Below are 26,381 nucleotides of genomic sequence, written 5' to 3'. Positions count from 1 at the left end.
CTGATTAAAAAAGTTCCCATATTCTACTGACATGTTTGATACTTGCACATATAAACATACGTAACACATGAAATATAAAACAGCACCATTATCTTGAAAGAAAAGAGAATTAGTAAATCCCCAAATGAGTAAAGTAGATTAAGCATATCTGCCTGTCCCTGGAAGAGGGAACAAAAATTGTTCAAGACCTAAGGCTCACAACAGGACACCTCAATTATAAACCATGAAGCAGAACATTCGTTTTCCCTGGAGGTAGCAATAAAAGTATTTTCAGTTTTCTTATTTCAATTAAAAATAATATAGTTAAAAGACATTTTGAAAAGCTTTAAAAAAGCAAAAAAATATGACCCATAATCCCACCACTCAAAATAAACCACTTCTATCCTTATACCAAGTAAACTCGTTCTACTTCATCCTTTTTTAAAAATAATTATATATTATAGAAAAATGCACAAAACACTAATGTGCCACTTAATGTTTGTAATATTAACACCTATGTAACCACCATTCAGGTCAATAAACAGAATTTTGCCAGTATCCCAGAAACTCTGATAAGAATCTTTCCTTATCATGACCCTACGTAACTGTTAATACTGAACTTAAGTCAACTGGTAGGTAAACTTATCTAAAATTAGGAAATTTATTTAGAAATAGAGCATTGGGCTAGAACTACACTCTCAACACACGTAGCCAGTGCTCTTTACTCTAGCTAACTGACAGGTATACTGGTCCTACGAAACCAGTAGCTGCTGGCCCTTTCACATGGTCCCAGATCACAATGCCTTCAGGTTCAGCAAGGATAGAAGCAGGATGTAGTCTTTAATCAGGTAACAAATACATTAGAGAAGGGAACAATCTAAGACTTAGGACTTAGGATCATGACTTAAGACTATGACTTAGCCTTAAGACTAGTTCTCATGAAGATATCAAATGGGAAAAGAGAATCTTGATCAGACTGATTCTTAACACAAAGCAGTTCCCTAAATTTTGGTATTTCTATTACCTAAAATATGAAATAATCTAAAACTTCAAGTCTGCATTTAGTTTAGGAATATAATTCTTTTGGATATGGAGTGCTTAGTAAAACACTTTGCCACTATTATTTAAAATGTTGGTATTGCTATGGAGATCATTGGGACACTTCTTATTCTGATACTTATATAGAAAATTTAAAATCCAGTTAAGCAGAAGATTGGTAATATTTTCAAGTAAATATGAAATCTTGAATCTGAAAAGTCCTGAACAACTATTTTCCCTAAAGATGTATGGTTTCAAAAATTCTCCAAAAGAAGCCAGGCAACACAGATAAGGTTTGGGATGGAGGCAAGTTAGTCTCTCTTACAAAGGTGGATACAGCACAGAGATAAAAATCTTGCAACTCAGAAGAAAACCAAAGGTGTGTATCCTCAATGCCTGCTGCTTCTTCAAAGAAAACAACGGAATTAGAAATCAAAGTAACATATATCATCTTTCTTATTTTTCATGGGCACCAAAATTTTAACATAAGTCAGGTGATAGAGTAAAAGATATAAAATTTAACTAGGGTTTCTACTTACACCTTCATTTTCTAGTCTGATTCCAACTGTCTTCTCTGTATCAGAAAGTTTCCCCTTTGAACACCTGAGGAAAAAAAGTGAGAGATTACAGACTGGATGACTGAAATCTGATACATATTAAACTAGTTTCAGAAAGAAGATTTAATAATTGTAAACAAATATTGCCTTGAATTTATATAGTCCTCTAAACCAAAGGTTAGCAAAATTTTTCTAAAAAGGATCAGATAGTAAATATCTTAGCTTTGCAGGTCTTATGGTTTTAGTCACATCTTCTCAACTTTCATTGTAGTTTAAAAGCAGCCATAAGTAGTATGTAAATGAATGAGCATGACTGTGTCCAATAAAACTTTACTTACAAAAACAGGCAGGTGGACCAGATTTGGTCCATGGGCCATAGTTTACCAAACTCTACTATAAAAGAACCAGCAACCAAAATCCTAAGGCACACAGAACTGCCTTCACTGTTCATATACTAGAGATGCTGATCACCAGAGATGCCCACCACACCCATGCTCTTGTCTAAGCAGTACCTATGCCTCCCAACCTCTAATGCCTAGGGGAGAAGGGCACCCTCCCAAGCTAGGGTGGACATCTGATACAAGAGCTACCTATGTACCCACATATGCTGACCAGCTACCAGAGCTGAGAAGAGTTCACAGTTCCTCAGACATGGTTACTCATAAATATAGTTTATAAAGTAAGAAAATAATATGTCAAAGAAAACTTAGAATAAACTGAACCATGTACCTCTTTTCACTTCTCACTGAACATAGAGGTCCCCTTGTTTCAACAACTCTATCTGTGAGGATGATTAAAAAAAAAGAAAAAAAAAAAGCGTTTCCTTTATTAATCAATCATATAGCTGGAATTTCAATTTATGGTTTCCAAAGTATCAAGATATTAATTTACACTGAAATGCTAAAATGGGTTCCAAAGACATTAGCCTCCATACAAATTAAGTTGCTTAAAAACGTATAAATCTTTCTCCTTTAAATATAATCTTTAGTGTAAACTGACTAATATCTGCTTATCTGGTAAGCTATCATTTAGTGTCATTCAATGAACAGCAAGTGGAGAAATACAAGGAAATTAATATAAGGAATACAAAGAAATTAATTTTAGGCTCACAAAATATACACTACGATATAGAAACTAGGAATAATAATCAAGATGTACTTTCTAAATTGGCTTTATTTTGAAATAGCTTTTTTACTAAACTACTGGTACTGGTAGGCCCACATCAATGCTCTGGGGTCTGATAATGTTTTAAAGTTTGGTACACCATCTTTTACTAATATGTCATTTTTCAATTTTATATGCACTTGAACTAAGTTCAGTATATTAAGACTATTAAGATACAGCTAAATCTGGGAACTCACATTGTTTTGGAACAAACTGAGTTGTTCTGACTCCATGACTTTGCTCTTGCCCCCAGCCTTTGGTCTTTAATGTGTCCATCTGACTTCTTTGAGAACTTAGAAACACAAAAAGTGAAGAAGATCAGATACAAAAGGAAAATCTATTATAAGTATTCATTATCTCTTTCTGGTAAGCTTCTCCAAACAGGAGTTATTGATAACCCAGAAATTACAAATTACAAGAGAAAGGACGCAACATAGCATCATCTGGGACTAGGATAAAAGGAGTCTAATCCTGATTCTAATATTCCAGCCAAGTTACCTAACCTCCAGTTTCTCCATAATAAAAGTGGATGTTCTCAATCCTCAGCACCACCTTGACTGAAAAATCTCAGCTTGATAACACCCAAGTTAAAAGACGAAAAATTTTAAACGATGTACTGAAATGGATCCCAAAACAACACATTAAAAGAACATAAGAAAAAGAACAACAACAACAACAAAAACATAATAAGCAAAATAGTTTGAGGATTTTGCTGACATGACAAAACCAATAGTTCACGAAGCATACTGCTGCTTCCAACAGTGGCTAGCATTCTGTAGCTTCCAACAGTGGCTAGTCAAAATGGAAAAAAATATGAACATTCTGATGGACTAAACTGAATTTCTTTTCTTTTTTTTTTTTTGCGGTCCACGGGCCTCTCATGTTGTGGCCTCTCCCGTTGCGGAGCACAGGCTCCGGACACGCAGGCCCAGGGGCCACGGCTCACGGGCCCAGCCGCTCCGCGGCATGTGGGATCTTCCCAGACCGGGGCACGAACCCGTGTCCCCTGAATTGGCAGGCGGACTCTCAACCACTGCGCCACCAGAGAAGCCCCTGAATTTCTTTTTAAATAAATTTCTTTATTTTTTGGCTGTGTTTGGTTTTCGTTGCTGGGCGTGGGCTTTCTCTAGTTGCGGTGAGCAGGGGCTACTCTTCAATGTGGTGAGCAGGCTTTTCATTGCGGTGGCTTCTCTTGTTGCGGAGCATGGGCTCTAGGTGCGCGGGCTTCAGTAGTTGTGGTACACGGGCTCAGTAGTTGTGGCTCACGGGCTCTAGAGTGCAGGCTCAGTAGTTGTGGCGCACGGGCTTAGTTGCTCCGCAGCATGTGGGATCTTCCTGGACCAGGGCTTGAACCCGTGTCCCCTGCATTGGCAGGCAGATTCTTAACCACTAAGCCACCAGGGAAGTCCCTGAATTTCTTTTTAAAGTTCACAACCAAAGTTAAAATTCCCAAAGTTAAAATTCTTGTTATTTCTGCATGCAACAAGCTAGACAGTCTTGTGACTTCTTCACCTTCAACTTACTGTTACATAATTTCTGGGACTCCCCTCTGTGTATTCTCACATTGCTTGTTAGAATTATCAAGTAGACCTCAAACCTGAGCTCACATATTTTTTTGTCCCCTTGTTTACAGGGAAATAAAAGGCCAGACATCAATTCCTTCTGCCATTCTCATCTATTTGGTCAACTCAGCACAGTTAATTAACAAGCAGTCTTGTAAGGAAAACTCCTTATGACCTGGGATGATTTTAATCTTGTCTCTAGAGTGGAAGATTTCCGACTGTGCAAAGATGCATCCAGTAGGATGCCTCAGAGACTATGTGTACATGGCGGGGGGTGTGGGGGGCAAGAGATAAAGGGAGGGAAGAGCGGGGAAGAAGAGGGGGAAAAGAGGGGAAGACAGAGGTCATAAGAAACGTGTGTGGGGGAGGTTGAAAAAACTCTCTGCTCCCTGGGAACCTGACTTCAACCAGTGATTCCACTTTTCTGTATCAGAGTTTTATGTAAGAGTTCACTTGAACAAAGGATGCTTAAAGCTAACAGAAAATTCTATTTTGTAAAACCACTGTTCTATATAATCCATCAGTAGAGACAACTTACAGGGCTCACTCTCTCAATATTAATCTCTTTTTTCAACAAAGCCATTCCCACCAATCCCTTCTCCAAAAATAAGGAAAAAGATGTCTGGTAAAGCATTTATCTTGTTAACGCATCTTTACCTATGATGAGTTGAAGTTACAGGAGGAACAGAGTTTCCATGACCACCTTCTTTAAGTCGCTCCAATAACCTTCGGTATTTCTCTCTTTCCTCTTTTTGAACACCCTAAATAAAAGAAAGCATTTAGATAACTACCAGCACATCAAACCTGTAATTAAATCATAAACAAAGACTAAGAGGTCAAATGCAGCTCACAGATGTGTTTCATTCGCCAGCACAGTGTTTTTGTAATTTTAGTGTTCTTTTAATTCCTTCAATTTTAATTACTAACTTTATAAATTAAAAAGAAAAATCCAATAACATCTGGTCTCTTTTGAAACACTGTATCAACAATCTGGAGCTATGTAAGACTATTTATTCCCTTTGGTCACCTATTCACTCCAGCCCATTTCACTCATTTACATTATCTGCTACACCTTGATAGCATCTGAGTTTTTGACAGTGAAACTGGGTTAACCACAAAAAACTTAGCAGAAATAATCCACTTGCATGTGCAGAACATTCAGCTTCCAAAACAGAACTGGTCTCACCAAAGTCACTAATGACCCTCTATGGTCAGATCCAATGGACACATTTTCAGCTCTTCTGTCACTTGACCTTTCTCTCCAGCACCTTACCCTGCTAACCTCGCCTTGCCTTCCTGGACAATACACTCTCCTGATTTCTTTTTTTTTTTTTTTTTTTTTTAATATTTATTTATTTTCTTTATTTTTTTAGAGGCGTCGGGTCTTAGTTGTGGCACGTGGGATCTTTGATGAGGCACGTGGGATCTTTTGTTGCGGCACGCAGGCTTCTCTCTAGCTGTGGCGTGTGGGCTCCAGGGCGTGTGGGCTCTGTAGTTTGTAGCACACAGGTGCTCCCATTGAGGTGCACAAGCTCAGTAGTTGTGGTGCATGGGCTTAGTTGCCCTGCAGGATGTGGGTTCTTAGTTTCCCAACCAGGGATCGAACCTGCATCCCCTGCATTGGAAGGTGGATTCTTTACTACTGGACCACCAGGGAAGACCCTCTCCTAATTTCTTCTTATCTTCTCAGTCTCCACTGAAGATTATTTCTTCTGCCTCCCTGTAAATGTCGATGGTTCGGCCCATTATCTCTTCTCACACTATATACTCTCCCTGAATAATCTCTTCAGCTCCCTTGATTTATCTAACACCAATATGCAGAAGATTCAGCAATGTGTCCCTAACCCTGCCTTCTTCTCAAAACTCCCATATATCCAAAAGTCTACGGGACAGGTCTTCTTGCATGTTTCACAGGCACTTTAAACAATGTCCATAACTGAAGTCATCATGTTCCCCTAAACACATAGGGTATCCTGGTCAGTGACACATATTTATCCAAGAATGAAATCTGGGACTCAGGCTCTTCCATCTAACCCTATATCACACTTAACCAGTAAGTACGTCCTTGCTAATACTACCTTCTAATGCTTCTAGAATATGGCCTGTGTATACCCCATACATATTTGCTCAGTCCCATCCCTTGTTTCTCATCTAGGAGGTACTGAAGCCTACTTTAATACCTCTCCTTAAAATCCCCTCCAGGGCTGCAGTCCATTCCTTTCTCTGCTACTTGCTTGCTGATTACAACAATTAATGTATAAGCTCCTAGAGAACAGGGACCTGAATTGCTGAAAACTGGCACAGCACCTGGGACCCAAATAAACATTTCTTTGATGAACTAAGCTAAGTGGCTCAGAAAACCATCTAGCAAATTGCAATAGGTGATGGTCCGGGGGAAATGCCAGAGACAGGAATAGTTCTAAATTCTCCTGGAATAAGTGAAGACTTCAAGAGGGAAGGGAAGATTGTTGATGAAGACATCATGCTAGGTGCCCTAAAAATGGAAGGAAAAAGCAGACATGTACACCATTTACTTCCCTTACTTAGTCACAGTTATTACAGCTTATATAAGAAACATGTTAGAATAATTCAGGCACCCAAAAAGAAAGAATCTATAATCGTACCTTTTCCTAACATGATTCCTTTTTCTTTCCTTTACCTGAAAATTGACTACTTATATACAGAAGAATACATATAAGCATTGGAGTCAAATAGGGGCCAGATATAGAAGGGAGACTGGGAAATTTACAGTCCCTGTACACCCATTTATACCTTTTGTATTTTGTACCACAGAACATATACTATTTATCCCCCCACACCCAAATTCCTAAAATTGCTTTTAAAAGAGATCAGGCTAAAAGGGCTTACTTACCTCCTCCACAGTACAATGGGGACGCCTCAGACCCTTGCCACCCTCTTCAGAAATCATCTCTGTTACAACCTGTTCCTGAGGCTTCCACGTTAAGGAACTCTCCAGATTGCCTTTGCTATGGCGACGGCCACCTGGTCTTCTATTATAGGCTTCTGAACTCAAAGTAAAACTGAGAGGAAAAAAAAAAAAAGAAAAAGTTTTTCCCAAATGGCTTAAATTGCTGGAATTTAAGCTCCAGACAATCCTGTGATTAAGCTGTCTCAGGTTAAGCTTGCTCCTGGCAAATCAGACAACCATCATTCACAAAATTTAGATCTCTAGAGCAGAGGGCACCCCAGAATTCTGCTATGGAATGTCTATTCCCAGTCACCAGGGCTTCCACATGAAAGCCTTTGCCTTCTTCCTCATGCCCAATTTTCCAACTCCAACTCTGGCTTAGCTCGCTATTACACAACATACTCTCCCCTCTGGTACTACACTTTTCCTTTAGTCATTTGGTACCATTGAAATTAATTATTGGTGTGATTGATTAATTATTGGCGTCACTGTGGGACTGCATCTCACACTAAACTTTAAAGTCCATGAAGACAGAGATTTCATCCTTCCACCACCATATCCTGGTACATGATCTAAGCCAAAAGGCACTCAATCAGTATCTGCTGAATACTAAATTAATGAATACTAAATTAATAAATGCTAAAGAATGGGAAGCTGTGAAGCCCTCACCTAGTTAGTCATTGTTGCTGGTTGATAGAGCCTGCCTCTCTTGCCATTACCGATAATGGAACAAACTGACATCATACCTCTCTGATGTGAGGTTTAAGAAAGGACACATCACATATGCAGTATTTTTACCAAAAAATTTGCATAATCTAAAATAAATCATGAGTAAACAGACAAAACTAAGGGATTCTACAAAAGCAATGCTTTGTACTCTTTAAAAATATTCATGCTATTACAGACAAAGAGGCTGAGGCATTGTTCCAGATTAAAGGAGATCAAAGAGACATGAAAATTAAATATAATACATGATCCCGCCCTGAATTGTGGGCCAGAAAAAAATAATCTCTATAATAGAGAAATTTAAATAAGATTATATAATAGTACTATATCAATGTTACATTTTCTGATTTTGGTAATCTGTGATTATGTAAGTGAATGTCCTCATTCTGAGAAATAAACACACTCAAGAACTTATGATTAAAGGGACATTGAGTCTAAGACTTACTCTCAAATGATTCAGAAAAAAATATTATGTACATATAACAGAGAATGATAAAGCAAACTGGAAAAATGATAACAACTGGTGAATCTAGGTCAAATTATTCACCTACAGAGTTTCAAAATACTGTACATGAAGCAAAAACTGACATAACTGGATGAGAGAAACAGTCAAGTCCACAATTACAGTAGGAAACATCAACATTCTATACTCATCCATCAATAAAAAAGTAGACAGAAAATCAGTAAGATCTGTAAAATATTATCAGCAAACTATTAATAACTGACATTTACAGAATACTCCACCCAACAATAGCAGAATATACATTCTTTTCAATGAACATGGAATATCCAGACTGAATATATTCTAGGACATAAACAATGTTAATAAATTTAAAAGGACTGAAATCATACTAAGTATATTCTCTGACCATAATGAAATTAAACTAGAAATCAGTAACAGAAAGATATCTGGAAAGCCCCAAGTATCTGGAAATTAAACAATATAATTCTACCCTCCTAAATAATCACAGGTTAAAGAGGAGGACTATGAATGAAGAGTAAAATGAAGAGTATAAGCCGGATTGTAGAATTAACCTTAGTTTCAGCTTAACCAATTTTCTCATAATTATATTCAGATTATTGATCTTTTCAGGAATACTACATTAGGTGATGATGTCCTGCTCAGTGCAATGTATCTGGAGGCCAGGACGTGAGTTTGCCCACTGTGGGTGATTTAAACTTTGATCCTTTGGTTAAGGTGGCATCAGGCAGGTTTCTCCACTCTGAAGTTCCTTTTTCCCTTTATAATTAGTAAGTAATTTGTGGGGAAAAATTCTGAGTTTATGTAAATATTCCATACTTCATCAAACTTTTACTTACTAGTTTTAGCTCAACTGACAATTCCTGTATATATCAGTTATTACTGTGATAGTTAAAAAATGGTGATGTTCTAATTCCATCATTCCTTCTACATTTACTAGTTGGCATTCTACTATAAAGACCTTTTCCTCCCACACTATGTATTTATTTATTAACATGTGTATTCTTGTCTTTATTCATTTGATGCTTAAATTGTCCCCAACTGGCCAGTGAAATCCCTTCAAGTTTCCTCCTGTGTCATGTTGATAATGTCCCCAGGTTTTTAGGGCTCCTTTAATTGCTGGCACAGGACGTTTCACAATCATTTTTTACTTTATCTCTCCTAAGCCTACAATCAGCTGTTTATCCACCTCCAAGGAGCCTTACTTTTTAGAGTTAGTGTCTCATTTTTAAACATGAGTGGACAGCCAAGGATTACCAGGTATCTGAATAAGAACTCAAAAGAAAGATAAAACCAAAATAAACCAAAGGGGGAGGAGTAACTCAAAGGAAGCAGACAAAGCAAGGAGGAGAAGAAATTTTAAAATAATTAACAGCTTTAGAGAAATAAGATAAGATATTGCATCTCTACAGTAAGAATTCAATGGTTGGAGAAAGAAAAAGCCATGGGGAATAGGGAGTGGGAGGATGCTTACAACTTAAAAACTATGAAGCAAAAAAAAACAAAAAAACCAGAAGTATACATATATGTTTATCTCTGTGGTAGAAGATTTTTTTTGTTTTAAAAGAGTAAGGACAAAAACAAAAGAGAATATATATGAAAATTAAATTAGACCCATAAGGTCCAATATCCAAGCAACAGAAGTTCTAGAAAGTGAGAACACAGAGAAGAAAATTACTAATAAAATAATAACAGTTCATTGTATACATGATTTCTGCACTGTTCTGAATGCATATTATACTTCAAAAAAAAGTTTAGAAGTGAGTGACAATTCTTTTTTAAAAGGTTTTAAAAGGCATTCCTGGCAGTCCAGTGCTTTCACTGTTGAGGGCCTGGGTTCAACCCCTGGATCTTAGGTGAACTAAGATCCCACAAGCCACATAGTGAGGCGAAAAAATAAAAATTAAAAATAATTTTAAAAATTAAAGGTTTTCAAAATCAGATTATATAGGCATATGATATGGTAGAAAAAGTAACACACACTTGAGTACGTCTCTCACCAGCTGTATGATATTTGGCAAGTTACTAACCTCAGAGTACTTACTTAACAAGATTACATAATAGAATAAAAGTGAGAATGCCTAGCAAGAGTGAGCACCTAAAAATTACTAAGTTTCCATTTACAGAAAGACAGAATTTAACACTTACCCAAAGGAAGGCAGGACTCTGCGTGGCTGATCTCGAGTTACTGTCACTCTGATCTTTGGATAGTCACTTATTCCATTAGGAGATTTATTACCTATTTTTAAAAACCATTTGTAATTGTAAAAGAAAAACAAAAAACACACACAAAAAAACCTGTGAAAGGTCTGCATTAGAAAAGAAAATCTGGACTTCCCTGGTGGCACAGTGGTTAAGAATCCACCTGCCAATGCAGACGACACAGGTTGGAGCCCTGGTCCGGGAAGATCCCACATGCTGTGGAGCAGCTAAGCCCATGTGCCACAACTACAGCGCCTATGCTCTAGAGCCCATAAGCCACAACTACTGAGCCCTCATGCCACAACTACTGAAGCCCACACACCTAGAGCCCGTGCTCTGCAACAAGAGCAGCCACCGAAATGAGAAGCCCACATAGCACAACAAAGAATAGCCCCCACTCGCCGAAACTAGAGAAAGCCTGCTTGCAGCAATGAAGACCCAACACAGCCAAAAATAAATAAATTAATTTAAAAAAAAAAAAAAGAAAAGAAAATCTGTGAGCAGTCTATACTGTAGAACTAAATATCTTATTTTTTCAAATTCTATTACTTTCTAGCACACATTTTGTAAAAGTTAAAGGAAAAGCAATAGTGCTTAGTCTGTCTTTGCTCTCAGGTAGGTAGTAACAATTCATAAGAAAGCTTTACTAGTTTTGCTTGCTGGGGCCAACAAAGGGCATGAAGAACTCAATGATTATAAACTCTGTAATCTAATCAGATTGAGTAAATTTTTCAAATTGTTTCTTCTTCTCAAGAAAACAGAAGCATTTTTAAATGAAAATCTACTTTGTTACTACATTTCCCTGGAAGCTTCTAATACTTGTGAGATGGTTACTATACCTCAAAATAGGGTAGAAAAATTTTTGTCAGCCACATTATCTGCTGGAGCTACTTCAGGGGTTTGGAGTCTCCAAGGACTCCAAAATGCAAAGAGGTCTAAAGCTCAAAGTTTTTTCTTAAGTCAGTAGCAGCAAAACATGAACTGACCTGCATTCATTTGTTTGTAAAACCTGACTTGAATCAATGTTCAATCCTGTTGGGGTTTTTTAAATAATATTCAATAAACTGAAAAATGTGGAATTCCCAAACATATCTCTAAGCGTTTCTGATTTGAGATTGTGGATTTCTTTATGTAAGAAATCTGCCTTAGGAATACCCATGCTTCTCTGACTAGGCTACACAAACCCACAGAAATATAATGCTGGTACTTCAGGCTCAAGATAAATCTACCATCCTCTCTATATGTCAATTTTCTGAACCCACAACTTCTCTAAAAGCTCTTTTTCCCCCTTCCTCTCAAGCTTTACAAGCCTATCTGTGTGGCAGAGATCACAATCATTTTCAGGACTCTGGCTTCTTCCTATTTTTCCCCACCAGAGCATTTTATATAGTATATATAATAATTACAATTCAATTTCCGGGTCTAAGGATGATATGGAGGTTCCTAATCCACAAAACCACGAGAACTGGGAACCTAAGGTTGATCCCCCATCAGATGATGTCCCTCAAAGGCAGGGTTTTATTATTTTATTATGTTGTTATTTGTTTTGCTATTTTGTTATTAAAGGTTTTATTATTCTATTATTTTGTTTGTTATTTTGCTACTAAATGTTTTATTATTTTGTTATTCCTGATAACTTAGCACAGTGTCTAACAGAGTAAGCTCTCAGGTAACACTATTTTTTTTCTTTTTAATAAATAAGCCCTGATCTAAGTCACTTTAAAGACACTGATAAAGCAAACAGGAAACATAACAGTAAATTCAAAGACAATACTAAAGGAAAGCTATTTGCTTTTTAGAATGGTAAGGAGAATATATCTGTGTTCTCATCCAAAGCCCAATCAGTGTTTTCCTTTCACATTCCCAAAGCTCAGAGAACAGAGGCAGAAGGAGGTAGGGGAAGCAAAAATGTTCTTGACCACCTCACCCAGTTTCAGCATGTTGTTCCAGGATCCGGAATCTGTCAGTTCAGAAGATGAAGAGTTCGAAAATACCTTAAAATCAAAAAGAATCATCTCTGTCTTCACTCTTAGAATTTAAATAAGTCTTAATATGAAAAAAAGTCACTCTATTGGTGATGATTTAGTTACCTCACAGAAGAAATTTCATCAATAAGACCAAAGGTTTAATTTGTGAAGACTCACAAAATGATGTAAAAAGTAACAATTCCAGATTCTTCACACATACTTAAACAAGAAAACCAGATGTAGAGTTGACTCTTGAACAACAAGGGTCTGAACTCCTTGGATGCAATTAAATGTGGATTTTTTTCAACAGTAAATACTAGTGTACTACATGATTACTGGTTGGGACTCCACGGATGCAGAACCTCAGATATGGCAGAACCAATGATCTGGAAGGCCAACTATATGAGTTTTCGACTGTGTGGAGAGTTGGGGCCCATAACCCAAGCATTGTTCAGAGGTCAACTGTATTAGTAATTAGGCTCCTTATAAATATTTTTTAACTGTGCCATTTCTTAATCTTTCAATTTTTGGTCTCTATATCAAAGCTAATTAAGACATGAACATTTAGGAAAGAAGTCATTCTACATATTAACTCCTAAAAAGAGAATATTTCTAAAATTTAACTTTAATGATTAAGTACAAAGACCAGTAGCCCCAGTGAAGCCTTATCCCCACTGACCTCTCCTGAAGGGACCACATTCCGTGTTCCATTACAAGCAGAAGTCACCATGGGCTTTGTGGTCAGCTGGAATGGGAATCCAAATAAGCTGGCAGCATTGCAGAGACTGTTTTTCACTTGGTGAATAAAGCAACCTAGAAAGTGTAATATAGATTACATATACATATATAGAGTACTTAAACTTTTAGCAAAAAAAAAAAAAGAAAAAAAAAGATTATATCTTAGAAAAGGCCTCTCTCAATTTTTATTAGAAGTCCTATCTTCAACCATTGAGAGAAAAAGGTACCTGTAAAAATAATTTTTCTCGTATCTGAATAACTGTAATTCCAGCATTAACATTTTGGGGTTTTTTTAGTAAAATATCTAGGAGGTTACAAAAGCATGAAACCATCCTTTTAGCAAATCATGTACTGATTCACAAAAAAAAGTCCTGAAATGACAGCTTTTAAGCAATGAGTTCCCCAGAATATATACTGTAAAATAAATCTTTTCCAGAGACATAAGGGCATAACTTAGACAACCTGGAGCATATAGTTACTAGGTATGGCAGAATTCTAGGAAGCATTACCATTTACTCACTGGTTTGTCCTTACTTCTCAGGCAGGTTAACAATATAGTTATCCTAAACAACTACTTACTACCTTGGCTATATCCAGGATGGAAATTAGTGAAGTATAAGATATGTGGCTCCTAAATGTCTAGGATGAAACAAAGCTATTCCTCTACTGGAGATGTGTTGGAAGATCTCAGACTCACCCCTCCCTGCCATCAAAAATAAAGATTACAAAATAAGTAAGTAAATAATTAAGGGGGAGGGGTAGATTTCAATGCTTTCCCCACTTCCTCCTTCTATCACACTACCCCCTTCTCACTTCCTACACTGCTGACTTGTTTTCTACAATTTCCTTTCTATTTCCTAATTAAGGTTTTCTAAAGCACTAGTTTGAGATAAAGGGGTCATCATCTTAACCATATTCTGCTTTAGAGAATAATACCCTGAAAGTGAAATGGTGGCTTTTAAACATCAAGCACTCCAGAACATGTAAGATATAAAATACTTTCCAGGAAGATAGGGGAATAACTTAAACAACAAGAAAGATGTGCTAGATGGGTAAAGCAGAATCCAATTTGAAGTAATCTGTCACTATAAAACAGTTAGAAGTACCAAAATTTGCAAATGCCTTTATAACCTGGAGAGAATTCCAGGTTATCCCTCTAATAATGTTGAGGGATATCACTTACATTCTACTGTGCCGTAAGTGGGAGAAAAAGAACTTTAGGGATTGGTGCTTATCATCCAGATTGTCATCCAGACTCCAAACGGCAGGAATTACTCATAATAACATAAATGCGTAATAGCGTAAGTGCACACAAAAAGTATTGTGATATTTATTTTCCCGTAAGTTTTGTCGAAATCTGAGTATGTCCCAAAATTATGTCAAAAGATCTCATTGGTTTTAAAAAAAAGCAGGCAGGAAGGCCCATATCATCTGTAAAATGAAGATAAGACCATCTTATTTTGCTGAGACTAGATTAAGTAGATCGCTTCAGATCTCTTTCATCTGTAAGATCATGAGTCTGCAATTCTAAGCTGCTTCTTCTTTTCACTCTTCCTTTTTTTCTCTCCAAAGCAGCCAACAGACTCATACTGTCCAATATAGGAGCCACTATCCACAGGTAGTTATCTAGTTTAAATTTAATTAAAATTAAATTCAGTTCCTCAGTTGCACAGCCCCACTTCAGGTGCTCAATAGCCATCATCTCACAGAGTTCTATTGGCCAGCACTGCTAGAGACCTCTACAAACTCTACCAGGAAGTATTATCTCTGCTACCCACTGCTTCCCCCTTGGCTTAGGCTCCCTGCTATAGTTTCTAGTCAGAAAATCTTAATATATATTTCATGGAAATCATGGACAGAGAGAACCTTAACATACCAGAATTATTTCAGGAACCTCCTCTAATACCACCATCAAAGTTTTTTGCTTTTTGTTTTTAACCACATACAGCTGTTTATTTATATTTTTCTATAAAATTGACTCACTTTTTTTTTGCTAAACAAATCTATTTGTGAAAGGTAACTTTATATTACTACTGTTGATGTAAAGCAACCTTATTTGCCTTATGAAGAAATGAAAACAATATTAAGTTCTAGCTGGGCTTGTTAAAAAAAAGGGAAGATTAGCATGTATTAGACAAGTTTTAAACACATACTAGCATTAAATCAACGTTTTCTGCTTAAAATAATCAGAAATTTAAAATAACTGAAAAGGATACAACATTTTTATTTTATAACATAATTCAGATGATACTTAATGCTATGAATGTTGTATCTCCTAAAATCATTTATTTCTTGAATTGGTATCTATCCTGTGCTTTGGGAAATACTGTCCTAATGAATTTAGTATAAACTCCTGGCATTCAAAGTCCCTCTGTATTTTGAACTCTCTTAGGTCAACTTTTTCCCTAAGTTCTATTTGCTATTTCCTGAATTACACAATTTCCCATACTGTTCCCTCTGCCTAGAATGCTTTTCCTTCTTATTGCTCTCTGTCGATACCCTATCTATCCTTCAAGACTCATTTCACATATTAGATCCTTCATCAAATATTTACTGAGACTCTTAACCAGAAGAAAACTGGACAGTATTTTGTTACTACCTTTCTTATATCACTTATCATATCCTCATAGACATTAGTATTATTTATGTCTTAAATAATACTATAAATATTTATAGTAAATATAGTAAATATTTATATAAATATTTATGTCTTAAAACCCCCCACTATATAATCATACATCCCCTACAATTTTAAGGTCCTTAAAAATAGAGACCCTGTCATACTCATTTTTGTATTTCCTGTGGAACCTAACACATTGCTCAACAGTAAGACAGGCTCAGTAAGCACTCATTGGATTTAAATGGAGTCTTAACACAGACATGTCCACTCTTTACCTCATCCGGAGGCAGATTCAAATTCACATGCATTTCTGAGAAAGAGGAAAATATTACTATAGTATTCCACTGCGCCTTTTCCCTTTACTCTAATCTAGTTTTATTCTCTTCTACCAAGCAATGTCTAGCCCTTCAGATATAGGGAAGTAAACAATTTGAGGCAGCAGATTACACTGGTTCACTCACCTATCCGAACTAGATGACTCAGTTTAAAGTAGTTTTTACAGTGTTTTCTCCCCAAATTTAAAAAGCACCTTTTCTTTATAGGAAGATTCAGAAATGTGAAATGCACTTTCAACATACAGGCTTATTTATCTGGAAAGATACTTACGGCTCTGCTAATACTGGTTACCTCTAGAGAAGACAACTGAGTAGAAGAGGGACAGGAAAGAGACTTACTTTTCACCATATGTACTTTTTATCTTTTGAATTTTGTCCACACATAAACTTTTCTTATTTAAAAAACTAACTTTAAAAATTAATATTTAATACCTAATCTCGGTCTTTTGGCTGGTATTTCATCAGTGTCCACTGTAGAAAGCAGAGTGCTGAAAAAAGAGAAAAAAGATATACATATATTCATATGAACACATATGCACTCCTATAAGTAAGCTTACTATTCATGCAACACACCCCCTTCCATTCACTTTGTCATAAAATGAGATCCAACTAACGTCTATGCTATAGTAGGGCTTTATCATTTGAAGATGTAACACTATGGTTTCAACTATATGAGATCCAAAACTCCCTATTACATAATAATCTGTAGCCTGGCTAAAGTACAAACATGAAACTGGTCGGAAATCACTTAACTAGTAAATGAATATAGGTAAAAGCTTAGGACTATGCTATTCCTTTTCTCTCCAGAAATGATTTAAGAACAAATAATATCCTTTTGAAAGATGACACCCTCCCCAAAGAAAGTCACTTTCTACTTCAGATAGAAGTAGACAATACAAGAAGCCTCAAAAGATAGTTCTCAGCCAGAAAAAGGTGTTATATTTAACTGCATTTTTATCATGGAAACTATGTTACAGTGATAACAAAGAATTTGGAACTCAGGAAACTTTTTGGACTTATACCTCAAGAATGTTAAAGGGTCATGGTATAATCATCCTTCTAAAGATGATTATGAATGATCATATTTACCAAAAAAATGAACAGAATAAATCCCAGGAGAATACCATTCAGTTCATAACTTTGAACATCCCAACAAGACTTCCTATCTTCACCTGGACTGAAAAATAGCTTACATTTAAAAGAGTTGTTTTAGATAAAGGATGTGGTAAAGACCAGGAGTTTGACCTACAAGCCACTATTTCCCTGACCAGCAGAGATTCGCAGTAAAAATAAAGGACAGGGGAGAGGAAATTAATATTTCCTTATTCAATAAATATGTACCAAGTGCCTATCACGCACCAGCCTCTGCACAAGGCCCTTGGGTCAGAATATACAAACACTACCTTTATATACCCTAAGCATCATTCTAGGTACTTTACAACTTGTTGTCAAATTATCCTGATATCAACCCTACAGAAAGGTAGAAAGAATACGTTAAAAACTTGCCCTCTCTGGAACACATGACAGAATTTGGCTCACAGCCAATTCATCAATGATCTGAATTCTTAGACTCATAGATTAAGTAATCATCTTGTTTTCTCAAGCTCCAACAAACCATCCTCCAATGATCTTGAGGCTTAATTTTTAAAATGAAATTAACACTTGATCATTAAAAGATGGGAGGTTATGTATAGAATTGGTATGGTACTTTATTCTCTAGATTAATTCTTAGGGAAGGGGGTAGACACTATGAAATGGGACAAGCCAACAGGTAAATGCTGAGAACAACTTTTAGTTTCCCAAAAATTTTAACTGAATTTTAGAGTACAGACTAGTGATTTTTTTTTTTTTTTTTTTGCGGTACGCGGGCCTCTCACTGTCGTGGCCTCTCCTGTTGCGGAGCACACGCTCTGGACGCGCAGGCACAGCGGCCAGGGCTCACGGGCCTAGCCGCTCCGTGGCATGTGGGATCTTCCCGGACCGGGGCACAAACCCGTGTCCCCTGCATTGGCAGGTGGACTCTCAACCACTGTGCTACCAGGGAAGCCCCAGACTAGTGATCTTTTTAAAGGAATGAAGTACCTTTTTTTATCATACACTAATTCTAAAGCACAGAATCACTCTCCCTCCCCAGCAAAACACACACACACACACACACACACACACACACACACACACACACACACACACACACAGTTTGACAGCTGTTTCAGAACAAGACAACTGCTGTCTCTTGATGCTAAGAGAACAGTAAGTGTAGTCGAAAGGGCTTTGGGCAAGCTGTGAGTCTCACTTCCCTTAACTGCACTTATTGCACACAAATGACACTTGGGAGTGTGCTATGTAAACAGGAGCCACACAAAGACAGTATTCCTTCAATTTTCAGTTTTCAACCTAAGAGCAGCAAAATATAATACAGCCCCATTTGTTGACAGCAACCAGCTTGGACTCTGACAAGAAAGATCTTAACCGTCACCGACCACTAGCTCCTTCCATCATCAGGATTCGCATCTGCACAGCGCGGAGGAACGACTATGTCACCAGGGCATCCGCGACACGCACCTCTAACGCCTCCGCCCAGCTACCTGTTTCTGCCGAGCGGGGCCCGCCTGGCTGGATCAGCGTTATGCCGGCCGAGACCGGGGTGGGGGAGGGGAACAGCCAGGCCGGCGCTCGGCCCCCTCTCCTCTCACCTGTTCGAGCGCCGCCTCTTCAGGAGGGCCCGGGCAGAGGGCACTGGCCGACCACAGAAACGGAAAATGGTGCCGAGAATCCTAACCAGCCATTTGTACATACCAGGCCCAAGCAGCAGCGGCGGCCGACACACCCCGAGACACAAACCCCAGAGCTGTCGCCGCCGCTGCCGCCTTCGCTGCCTCGGCCACCGACGCCAAAGCTCAGTCGCCGGCTTGTGACGCACTCCTACGGCCCACAGATATAACGTCACCCGGGCTACAGGACGCCCCCGCTTGCCACCGCTTCTGACGTCACCTCCTCCCACCCGACCGGAAAGCATCTTCGCCCTCAACCTGCGCAGCCGCAACCTAGGTCCCCACCTCCTGAGCCTAGCAACTAGAATGCCTGCGGGATGGTCCCGGCCCAATCGCTAACGAGATCGCAAGGGCTGTGGGCAGGGTTTTCTCTAAGGCGGAGCCAGTCCTGAGACTGCCCGCGGGACAAGGCCCACGGGCCGCACGTGAGGGTTCTCCACCCGGGAGGGGGCGCTCCCAGCGCGGAAAAACCGTAGGTGATCAGTAAATGTTTGAGTGCACCAATAAAGGTTAGTCAGGTTAATTAACAAACATTTACCCTGCTAGGCGCCCTTTACTTTTCACATACTTTAAGGAGCCCTTTACTTTTCACCTTCATTTCTCCCAGCAACCGCAGGCTATGCGGAGCCTTGTGCCCATTTTTAATAAGGAAATACAGGCATAGAGCGATTAAGTAATTGCCTAAAGTCAAAAAGCTAGCTAGTGGCACAGCTGGAATTTGAACCGCAGTCTGTGTAACAGCGCCACAGTCCCTCGCCCTTGAAGTCCGTCTACTGGCAGAAACATGATTACAAATTACAAGATAATTGGCTGTAAGTAAACTATACTTCAATTAAATTTTTAAAAAGATAATTGGCTTCTGTGATAAAGGTGGGTAGAAAGTGCAGTAGGAGCCAGAGAAAGGAAAGCCGTCGGCTAGGGAAGTTAAGGAAAGGGCACAACTAAAGGAAGGCTTCACAGAAACTTAAGGATGAAAAGCTACCTGTGGCCTACTAGTAGCTACTAGTTCCCCATCCCCCCACCCCGAGCTGGCAGGGAGTGCTGCTAATTACTCTCCCTCTCTTATCTAGAGGTCCTACTTCAGGTTAATTATCAACAGAAAAGGACCCACTCTCTTACTAAAGGAAAATCCAGTCCCCTGACCCAACACTCCTGGGAATCCTCAAATGTTTTCATGCCCCACGAATCCATCCCTGAATGCACTTGATCCTTAATCTGTGATTCAGTTAAGGTCAGACTTCCAGATTTGCTTGAACTGCAACACAGGCGCTCCCCAGTAAGCCTCATCATTTGCTCAATAGGCATTCTTCCTAGATTCTTTCTGCAGCAAGCCACCCACTAGAGCCCCAGAAGCAACAGCTACCCACCTGTGGCTACCACCACACTGGCCTGGGGGATGGGGGCAGGTCCTAAAGGGTAGAAACAAATCCTAAGTGTGAACATGGGCTCCTCCCTCAATTCCCTAAAATATAGCTAACACCTGGCTGTTACAGATAGTTTGCGAATTATAGAATTATTAATATAAAGCTTAGAAGATTCAGAAGTGGCTATTACAAGTACAGCATCTATATAGCCCATTGCCTCCCAAAGGGATTCTGGGCCCCTCAAGATCATCTCTCCACTCTTCTCAACAACTTCTACGTGTCACCAACAGAAGATAATTTCCCTTCCACATTTGCGTCTACCCATTTCAGGCTGGACTCGCAAGTTAACTTAAAAGGAGATTACCATTGGCATTATTATGCAGGGCAGTTCAGCTGTGTCCCAACTGCCCATTCCACTATAGAAGTAAGTCTTTGCTTTTGCCAAACCAAGAAGACCACTCAAGTATTGGGAAGGAATTCTCCAAAACAAAAGAGTGGTCTTCATTAAAACATAAATCAGATGCTTTAGTTAGAAGAGCAGCTTTTCCCAGGTTCTGGCCACCAAGATTTAAGAAACTTTGGCATCAAGTCTCAGAGCAGACTACTACGACACCACAACACAATTTTTTTTTCTTTCCCGGCCTCATTAAGAGCACCCTCACATACCCAATACTGAAACATAAGTCACCCACCATGAAAAGTGGGAGGGCTTTGGGATTAACAAACCTCAGTCCGAATCTCTGGACCTCATCAACATACAATAACTCTGCCAGCCCCTCTGCACACATACACCACCTTTGTGTCCTCCTAGTTCTCTAGTCACCCTCTGAAATGGAGAAAAAAAGGGGATTCAGCCTTACAGTCGCTTCTGCCTGGGTCTCGTCTGCCAGTTGGTGCCTTCGATGTCCTGTCGTCCACAGTAGAGGCGTGGACCACTGCCCATCCACTGACCAAGGAGTGGGATTATCCTTAACCCCAAATCCACTACTGCCGGAGCCGTTCCCAGACTCAGGAACTCTTCACTGGAGGCCCAGAGGAGAATCCCAAAATCACATGGAGTAACAAGGATGCTGAGATTTCTTCCCTTGGTTTGGATAACTTGCACCCATGTACCGCCAGAGGAGCACAACCTCATTGCTTCAGTTTTCATAGGGTATCCTAACCGGTTACCCTAATTTTCCAAAAAGACCTCCTCCTCCTCCTCCTGCGGAGATCCTCTCCTTCAAGCCTTTCCGTGGCCCCTCCCCCATCTTCCTCAAAACCTACCTCCCCTCCACAGAACAGTGAAGACCCAGCCCTCCAATCCATTCTTTAGTCTTGCAAATTTTCCCTTTGCCAGCATTCTCGAAGTGTTAAAAGATTTCCTACCAACTTCGTTTTTTTGCTGACCCCTGTCAGAAGAGAGATCTGGGCCATTTGACTGAAGTGGGGTATGAGCCCATAGATGAGGTGTTGTTGGTTTGGGCCTAATGTGCCTAAAATCTAACATAATTCACCACCGTGAAAATTGATTTTCTTCTGGGGACCAACTCCTCTGGTCCTCAAGAAAAGCAAGCCCTTCTAAGAATGTGACTTTCATCTTATTCAGTCTGTCCAATAACTTTGGCCATATTATGCCAAAAGCAAGTACAGCTTTCCATGTCCTAGATTTTATTACAAAATTTGCTCACGTCAACAACAAATGGCTTGGCCTGCCTCACGTAGAGAAATAATAACATCAGGCCCTACCTAAGCCTATTTCCTCATCTGCAGAACAGAGTTCACCAAACCCGTCTCTCAGATCTGTGGGCACATTAAATGTGTTGATGTATACGAAGGGACTACTTCAATGCCCAGCATAGCTAAGTGCTTAATGTTTCTCTTCCCTCTCTTTCCTTCTCATATCTAATAAGTCATTTAACTTGACAGTTCTGCATCCTATGTTTTCTACAGATCTGCCCATTTCCCTCTCCAAATGTTACCAAGACTGTTAGCCTTGAGCTCTGATCCTCCCCCTTCAGCTGCAGGAAGGTGTTATCCTAGTCTTACAGGAAACTACCAGAAGAGAAAAACAAGAGCCCACCAAACCATTTAGAACCAACTACGTCCAAGGTGGTAGAAAACCTGACCTTCAGTAGACCCTCATTATATGCTCACTGTAATACATTTGCATGGTAAATAACACACCTGATAGTTGACAATTGCCACGGGAAGAGCCAGAAGAGCCCATAGAAGGACTGAAAACGGGTGTTGTAAAACGAGTGTTGTCCCGGTTCCTAGCATACCACACCTCTGTTCTCAGATAAGTCATAAATATTCCTCCCTCTCTTCTTTTTTTTTTTTTTTCTGAGCTGCTCGGCATGCGGGATCTTAGTTCCCTGAACAGGGATTGAACACATGTCCCCTGCAGTGGAAGCCTGGAGTCTTAAGCACTGGACCTCCAGAGAAGTCCTCCTCCCTCACTTTACTCAGTTCCCTCCTTTTACCTCAATCCTCCTGTATATGTGGTGTCTCAAGCAGGTTGAGAAGTTGATTTGCTTTTATTTTTTTTAAATAAACATTTTATTTTGGAGTAATTTTAGATTTACAGAAAAGTTACAGAGGATACAGACAACCCTTATACTCTTCACCCATTTGCTCCTAATACATAACTGTGGTACATTTATCAAAGTAAGACAGTAACACTAGCACATTACTATTTTTTTAAATTTAATTTTATTTATTTTTTTATAGAGCAGGTTCTCATTACTCATCCATTTTATACACATCAGTGTATACATGTCAATCCCAATCACCCAATACATCACAACACCACCCCCACCCCCCACCGATTTCCCAGCTTGGTCTCCATAAGTTTGTTCTCTACATCTGTGTCTCAGTTTCTGCCCTGCAAACTGGTTCATCTGTACCATTTTCCTAGTTTCCACATATATGTGTTAATATATGATATTAGTTTTTCTCTTTCTGACATACTTCACTCTGTATGACAGTCCCTAGATCCATCCACGTCTCTACAAATGACCCAATTTCATTCTTTTTTATGGCTGAGTAATATTCCGTTGAATATATGTACCACTTCTTCTTAATCCATTTGTCTGTCGATGGGCATTTAGGTTGCTTCCATGACCTGGTTATTGTAAATACCGCTGCAATGAACATTGGGGTGCATGTGTCTATCTGAATTATGGTTTTCTCTGGGTATATGCCCAGTAGTGGGATTGCTGGGTCATATGGTAATTCTATTTTTAGTTTTTTAAGGAACCTCCATACTGTTCTTCATAGTGGCTGTATCAATTTACATTCCCACAAACAGGGCAAGACGGTTCCCTTTTCTCCACACCCTCTCCAGCATTGTTGTTTGTAGATTTTCTGATGATGCCCATTCTAACTGGTGTGAGGTGATACCTCATTGTAGTTTTTTTTTTTTTTTTTTTTTTTTTTTGCGGCACATGGGCCTCTCGCTGTTGTGGCCTCTCTTGTTGCGGAGTATAGGCTCTGGACGCGCAGGCTCAGCGACCATGGCTCACGGGACCAGCTGCTCAGCGGCATGTGGGATCTTCCCAGACCGGGGCACAAATCCGTGTTCCCTGCATCGGCAGGTGGACTCTCAACCACTGCGCCACCAGGGAAGCCCTCTCATTGTAGTTTTGATTTGCATTTCTCTAATAATTAGTGATGTTGAGCAGCTTTTCATGTGTCTCTTGGCCATCTGTATCTCTTTTGGGGAAATGTCTATTTAGGTCTTCTGCCCATTTTTGGATTGGGTTGTTTGTTTTTTAAATATTGAGCTGAATGAGCTGTTTATATATTTTGGAGATTAATCCTTTGTCTGTTGATTTGTTGCAAATATTTTCTCCCATTCTGAGGGTTGTCTTTTCATCTTGTTTACTGTTTCCTTTGCTGTGCAAAAGCTTTTAAGTTTCATTAGGTCCCATTGGTTTATTTTTGTTTTTTATTTCCCTTACTCTAGAAGATGGGTCAAAAAAGATCTTGCTGTGATTTATGTCAAAGAATGTTCTTCCTATGTTTTCCTCTAAGAGTTTTGTTGTTGTTGTGGTTGTGGTTGTAAAGAGATATTTACTGGGACTCTTTTGTATAGAAAGGACAAGCTCAAGAAGGAACATGGCAGAATTACAAGATTATGAAAGCCACGGTTCAGGAAAACCTGGACCAAGGAAGCACTCTTTAAAAATCTTGAGTATGGTAGTACTTTGTATAGCACATAATAAATTTATAGAACTTACTATTTGAGGATGGTAGTAGAAATACCTCTTTTTTTAAAAATGGTGCAGTTAATACTTTGAATGTGAGAGACATACAAAGCTATTAACAAAGTTGAAATATATCTAATCGAATCCTGGAACAGATGGAGTATCTGAGCATCCATATACCTAAGATCAAGGCAAAAGCTTTAAACAGTCATCCAACAATTCAGTGTAAACCAACTCATTTTTTTAATATCCTGAAAGCAGAGTTTTTTACCTTAATGAATGATTACACCTGGGAAATTGCACCTGCCTTAATAGTCTGCTTCATCCACTTTACTTCGGGTTGACTTTGCCTTACAGAAAGCAACCATTAAAGTTTCTTTTCCCTTGCCAAAGATTTTAAAAATAGTCGAGCATTATATACAAATACAGAAAGGCCTATGCCAAGTTAACAAATGAAAATTATAACTCAAAATGAGATATGCACACTGACAGTAAGTGCGTTGGTATACTCTATACAAAATGATGCTGGAGAGTATACAAACAATTGGTGATGTAAAACAGTGGTTTCCTAAGAACTTACTTAATCAGACCTTTAGAGGGCCCTAGCAAACTTCATTTTTAGCAAGGGTCCCAGATGATTCTAGATTTTGATTAAAGTGTAGTTTGGGGAAGCACTTTTAACCTTCATTGTGTGTCAGATTATATATACGATAAAATTAAATTACAAACCATGTAACTGAACAAAAAATATCATTATATAAACTATTAGTAGATACCTAAATACAATATGGCTTTTAAAATGAAAACATGTGTGTATAGTTGTATTCATAAAGTATACTAATCAAAAGCTATACTACATTAACAGCAAATCCAAATACAAATGAAGATATTCCTCTGAATTTCATGTTTCATTAAGCATCAAAAACCAACAATCTTTTAGTCCTTTTCTTGTACATTATTCTGTATCCACATTCTATGTATCGGATTGGATCCCTTGATTTTACTTCATTTTCTGTGTGACATTCTCCACAGATATATATCACTGGCTGCTGCTTTGGGAGTTGAACGTCCTTCTGGGTGTCCATTGTTGTACCCACGTAACATGGAGAAACTTCTCTGTGCTTGCAAACAGATTCCGACTCACCGCTGTGTCCCCTCTAAGAGTTTTATGGTGTCCAGTCTTACACTTAGGTCCTTCATCCATGTGGAGTTTATTTTTGTGTATGGTGTTAGGGAGTGTTCTAATTTCATTCTTTTACATGTAGCTGTCCAGTTTTCCCAGCACCACTTATTGAAGAGACTGTCTTTTCTACATTGTATATCCTTGCCTACTTTGTCATAGATTAGTCGACCATAGGTGCATGGGTTTCTCTCTGGGTTTTCTATCCTATTCCATTGATCTATATTTCAGTTTTTGTGCCAGTACATTGTCTTGATTACTGTAGCTTTGTAGTATAGTATGAAGTCAGGGAGTCTGATTCCTCCAGCTCCATTTTTTTTCCCTCAAGATTGCTTTGGCGGGGCTTCCCTGGTGGCACAGTGGTTAAGAATCTGCCTGCCCATACAGGGGACATGGGTTCGCACCCTGGACCAGGAAGATCACACATGCCGTGGAGCGAGTAAGCCCGTGCAACACAGCTACTGAGCCTGTGCTCTAGAGTTCACGTGACACAACTAGTGAGCCTACATGCCACAACTACTGAGGCCCGTGTGCCTAGAGCCTGTCCTCTGCAACAAGAGAGGCCACTACAATGAGAA

The 26,381-nt window shown here is 38.9% G+C and overlaps 1 protein-coding gene and 1 pseudogene across 3 annotated transcripts in view; both read right to left on the bottom strand.

The window, feature by feature from the left end:
- SENP2 (SUMO specific peptidase 2) overlaps nt 1–19,291 on the bottom strand; it is a 34,211-nt gene extending 14,920 nt beyond the window's left edge. Inside the window, exons 1-10 of one of the 3 annotated variants that reach the window (XM_067034165.1) lie at nt 19,095–19,291; nt 16,731–16,786; nt 13,285–13,418; nt 12,566–12,632; nt 10,585–10,675; nt 7,173–7,341; nt 4,958–5,061; nt 2,936–3,030; nt 2,304–2,355; nt 1,557–1,620 (exon numbers count right to left, since the gene is read on the bottom strand). In XM_067034165.1, the coding sequence (XP_066890266.1) occupies nt 1,557–1,620; nt 2,304–2,355; nt 2,936–3,030; nt 4,958–5,061; nt 7,173–7,341; nt 10,585–10,675; nt 12,566–12,632; nt 13,285–13,335 (693 nt within the window). In that variant the 5' untranslated portion in view covers nt 13,336–13,418; nt 16,731–16,786; nt 19,095–19,291. Of the gene's footprint in view, nt 1–1,556; nt 1,621–2,303; nt 2,356–2,935; nt 3,031–4,957; nt 5,062–7,172; nt 7,342–10,584; nt 10,676–12,565; nt 12,633–13,284; nt 13,419–16,730; nt 16,787–18,860 lie in introns of all 3 variants that reach the window. The other 2 variants (XM_059063724.2, XM_067034164.1) reach the window with 2 other exon arrangements.
- Nucleotides 19,292–25,534: 6,243 nt separating this feature from the next.
- On the bottom strand, nt 25,535–25,708 carry LOC131756710 (DNA-directed RNA polymerases I, II, and III subunit RPABC4 pseudogene; annotated as a pseudogene).
- Between the last annotated feature and the right edge of the window lie 673 nt (nt 25,709–26,381).

The sequence above is a fragment of the Kogia breviceps genome, chromosome 5 (assembly GCF_026419965.1).
Source record: "Kogia breviceps isolate mKogBre1 chromosome 5, mKogBre1 haplotype 1, whole genome shotgun sequence".
Taxonomy (NCBI): Eukaryota; Metazoa; Chordata; class Mammalia; order Artiodactyla; family Physeteridae; genus Kogia; species Kogia breviceps.
The sequence above is the reverse complement of the archived record's forward strand: the minus strand, read 5'-3'. Positions and strand labels throughout refer to the sequence as shown.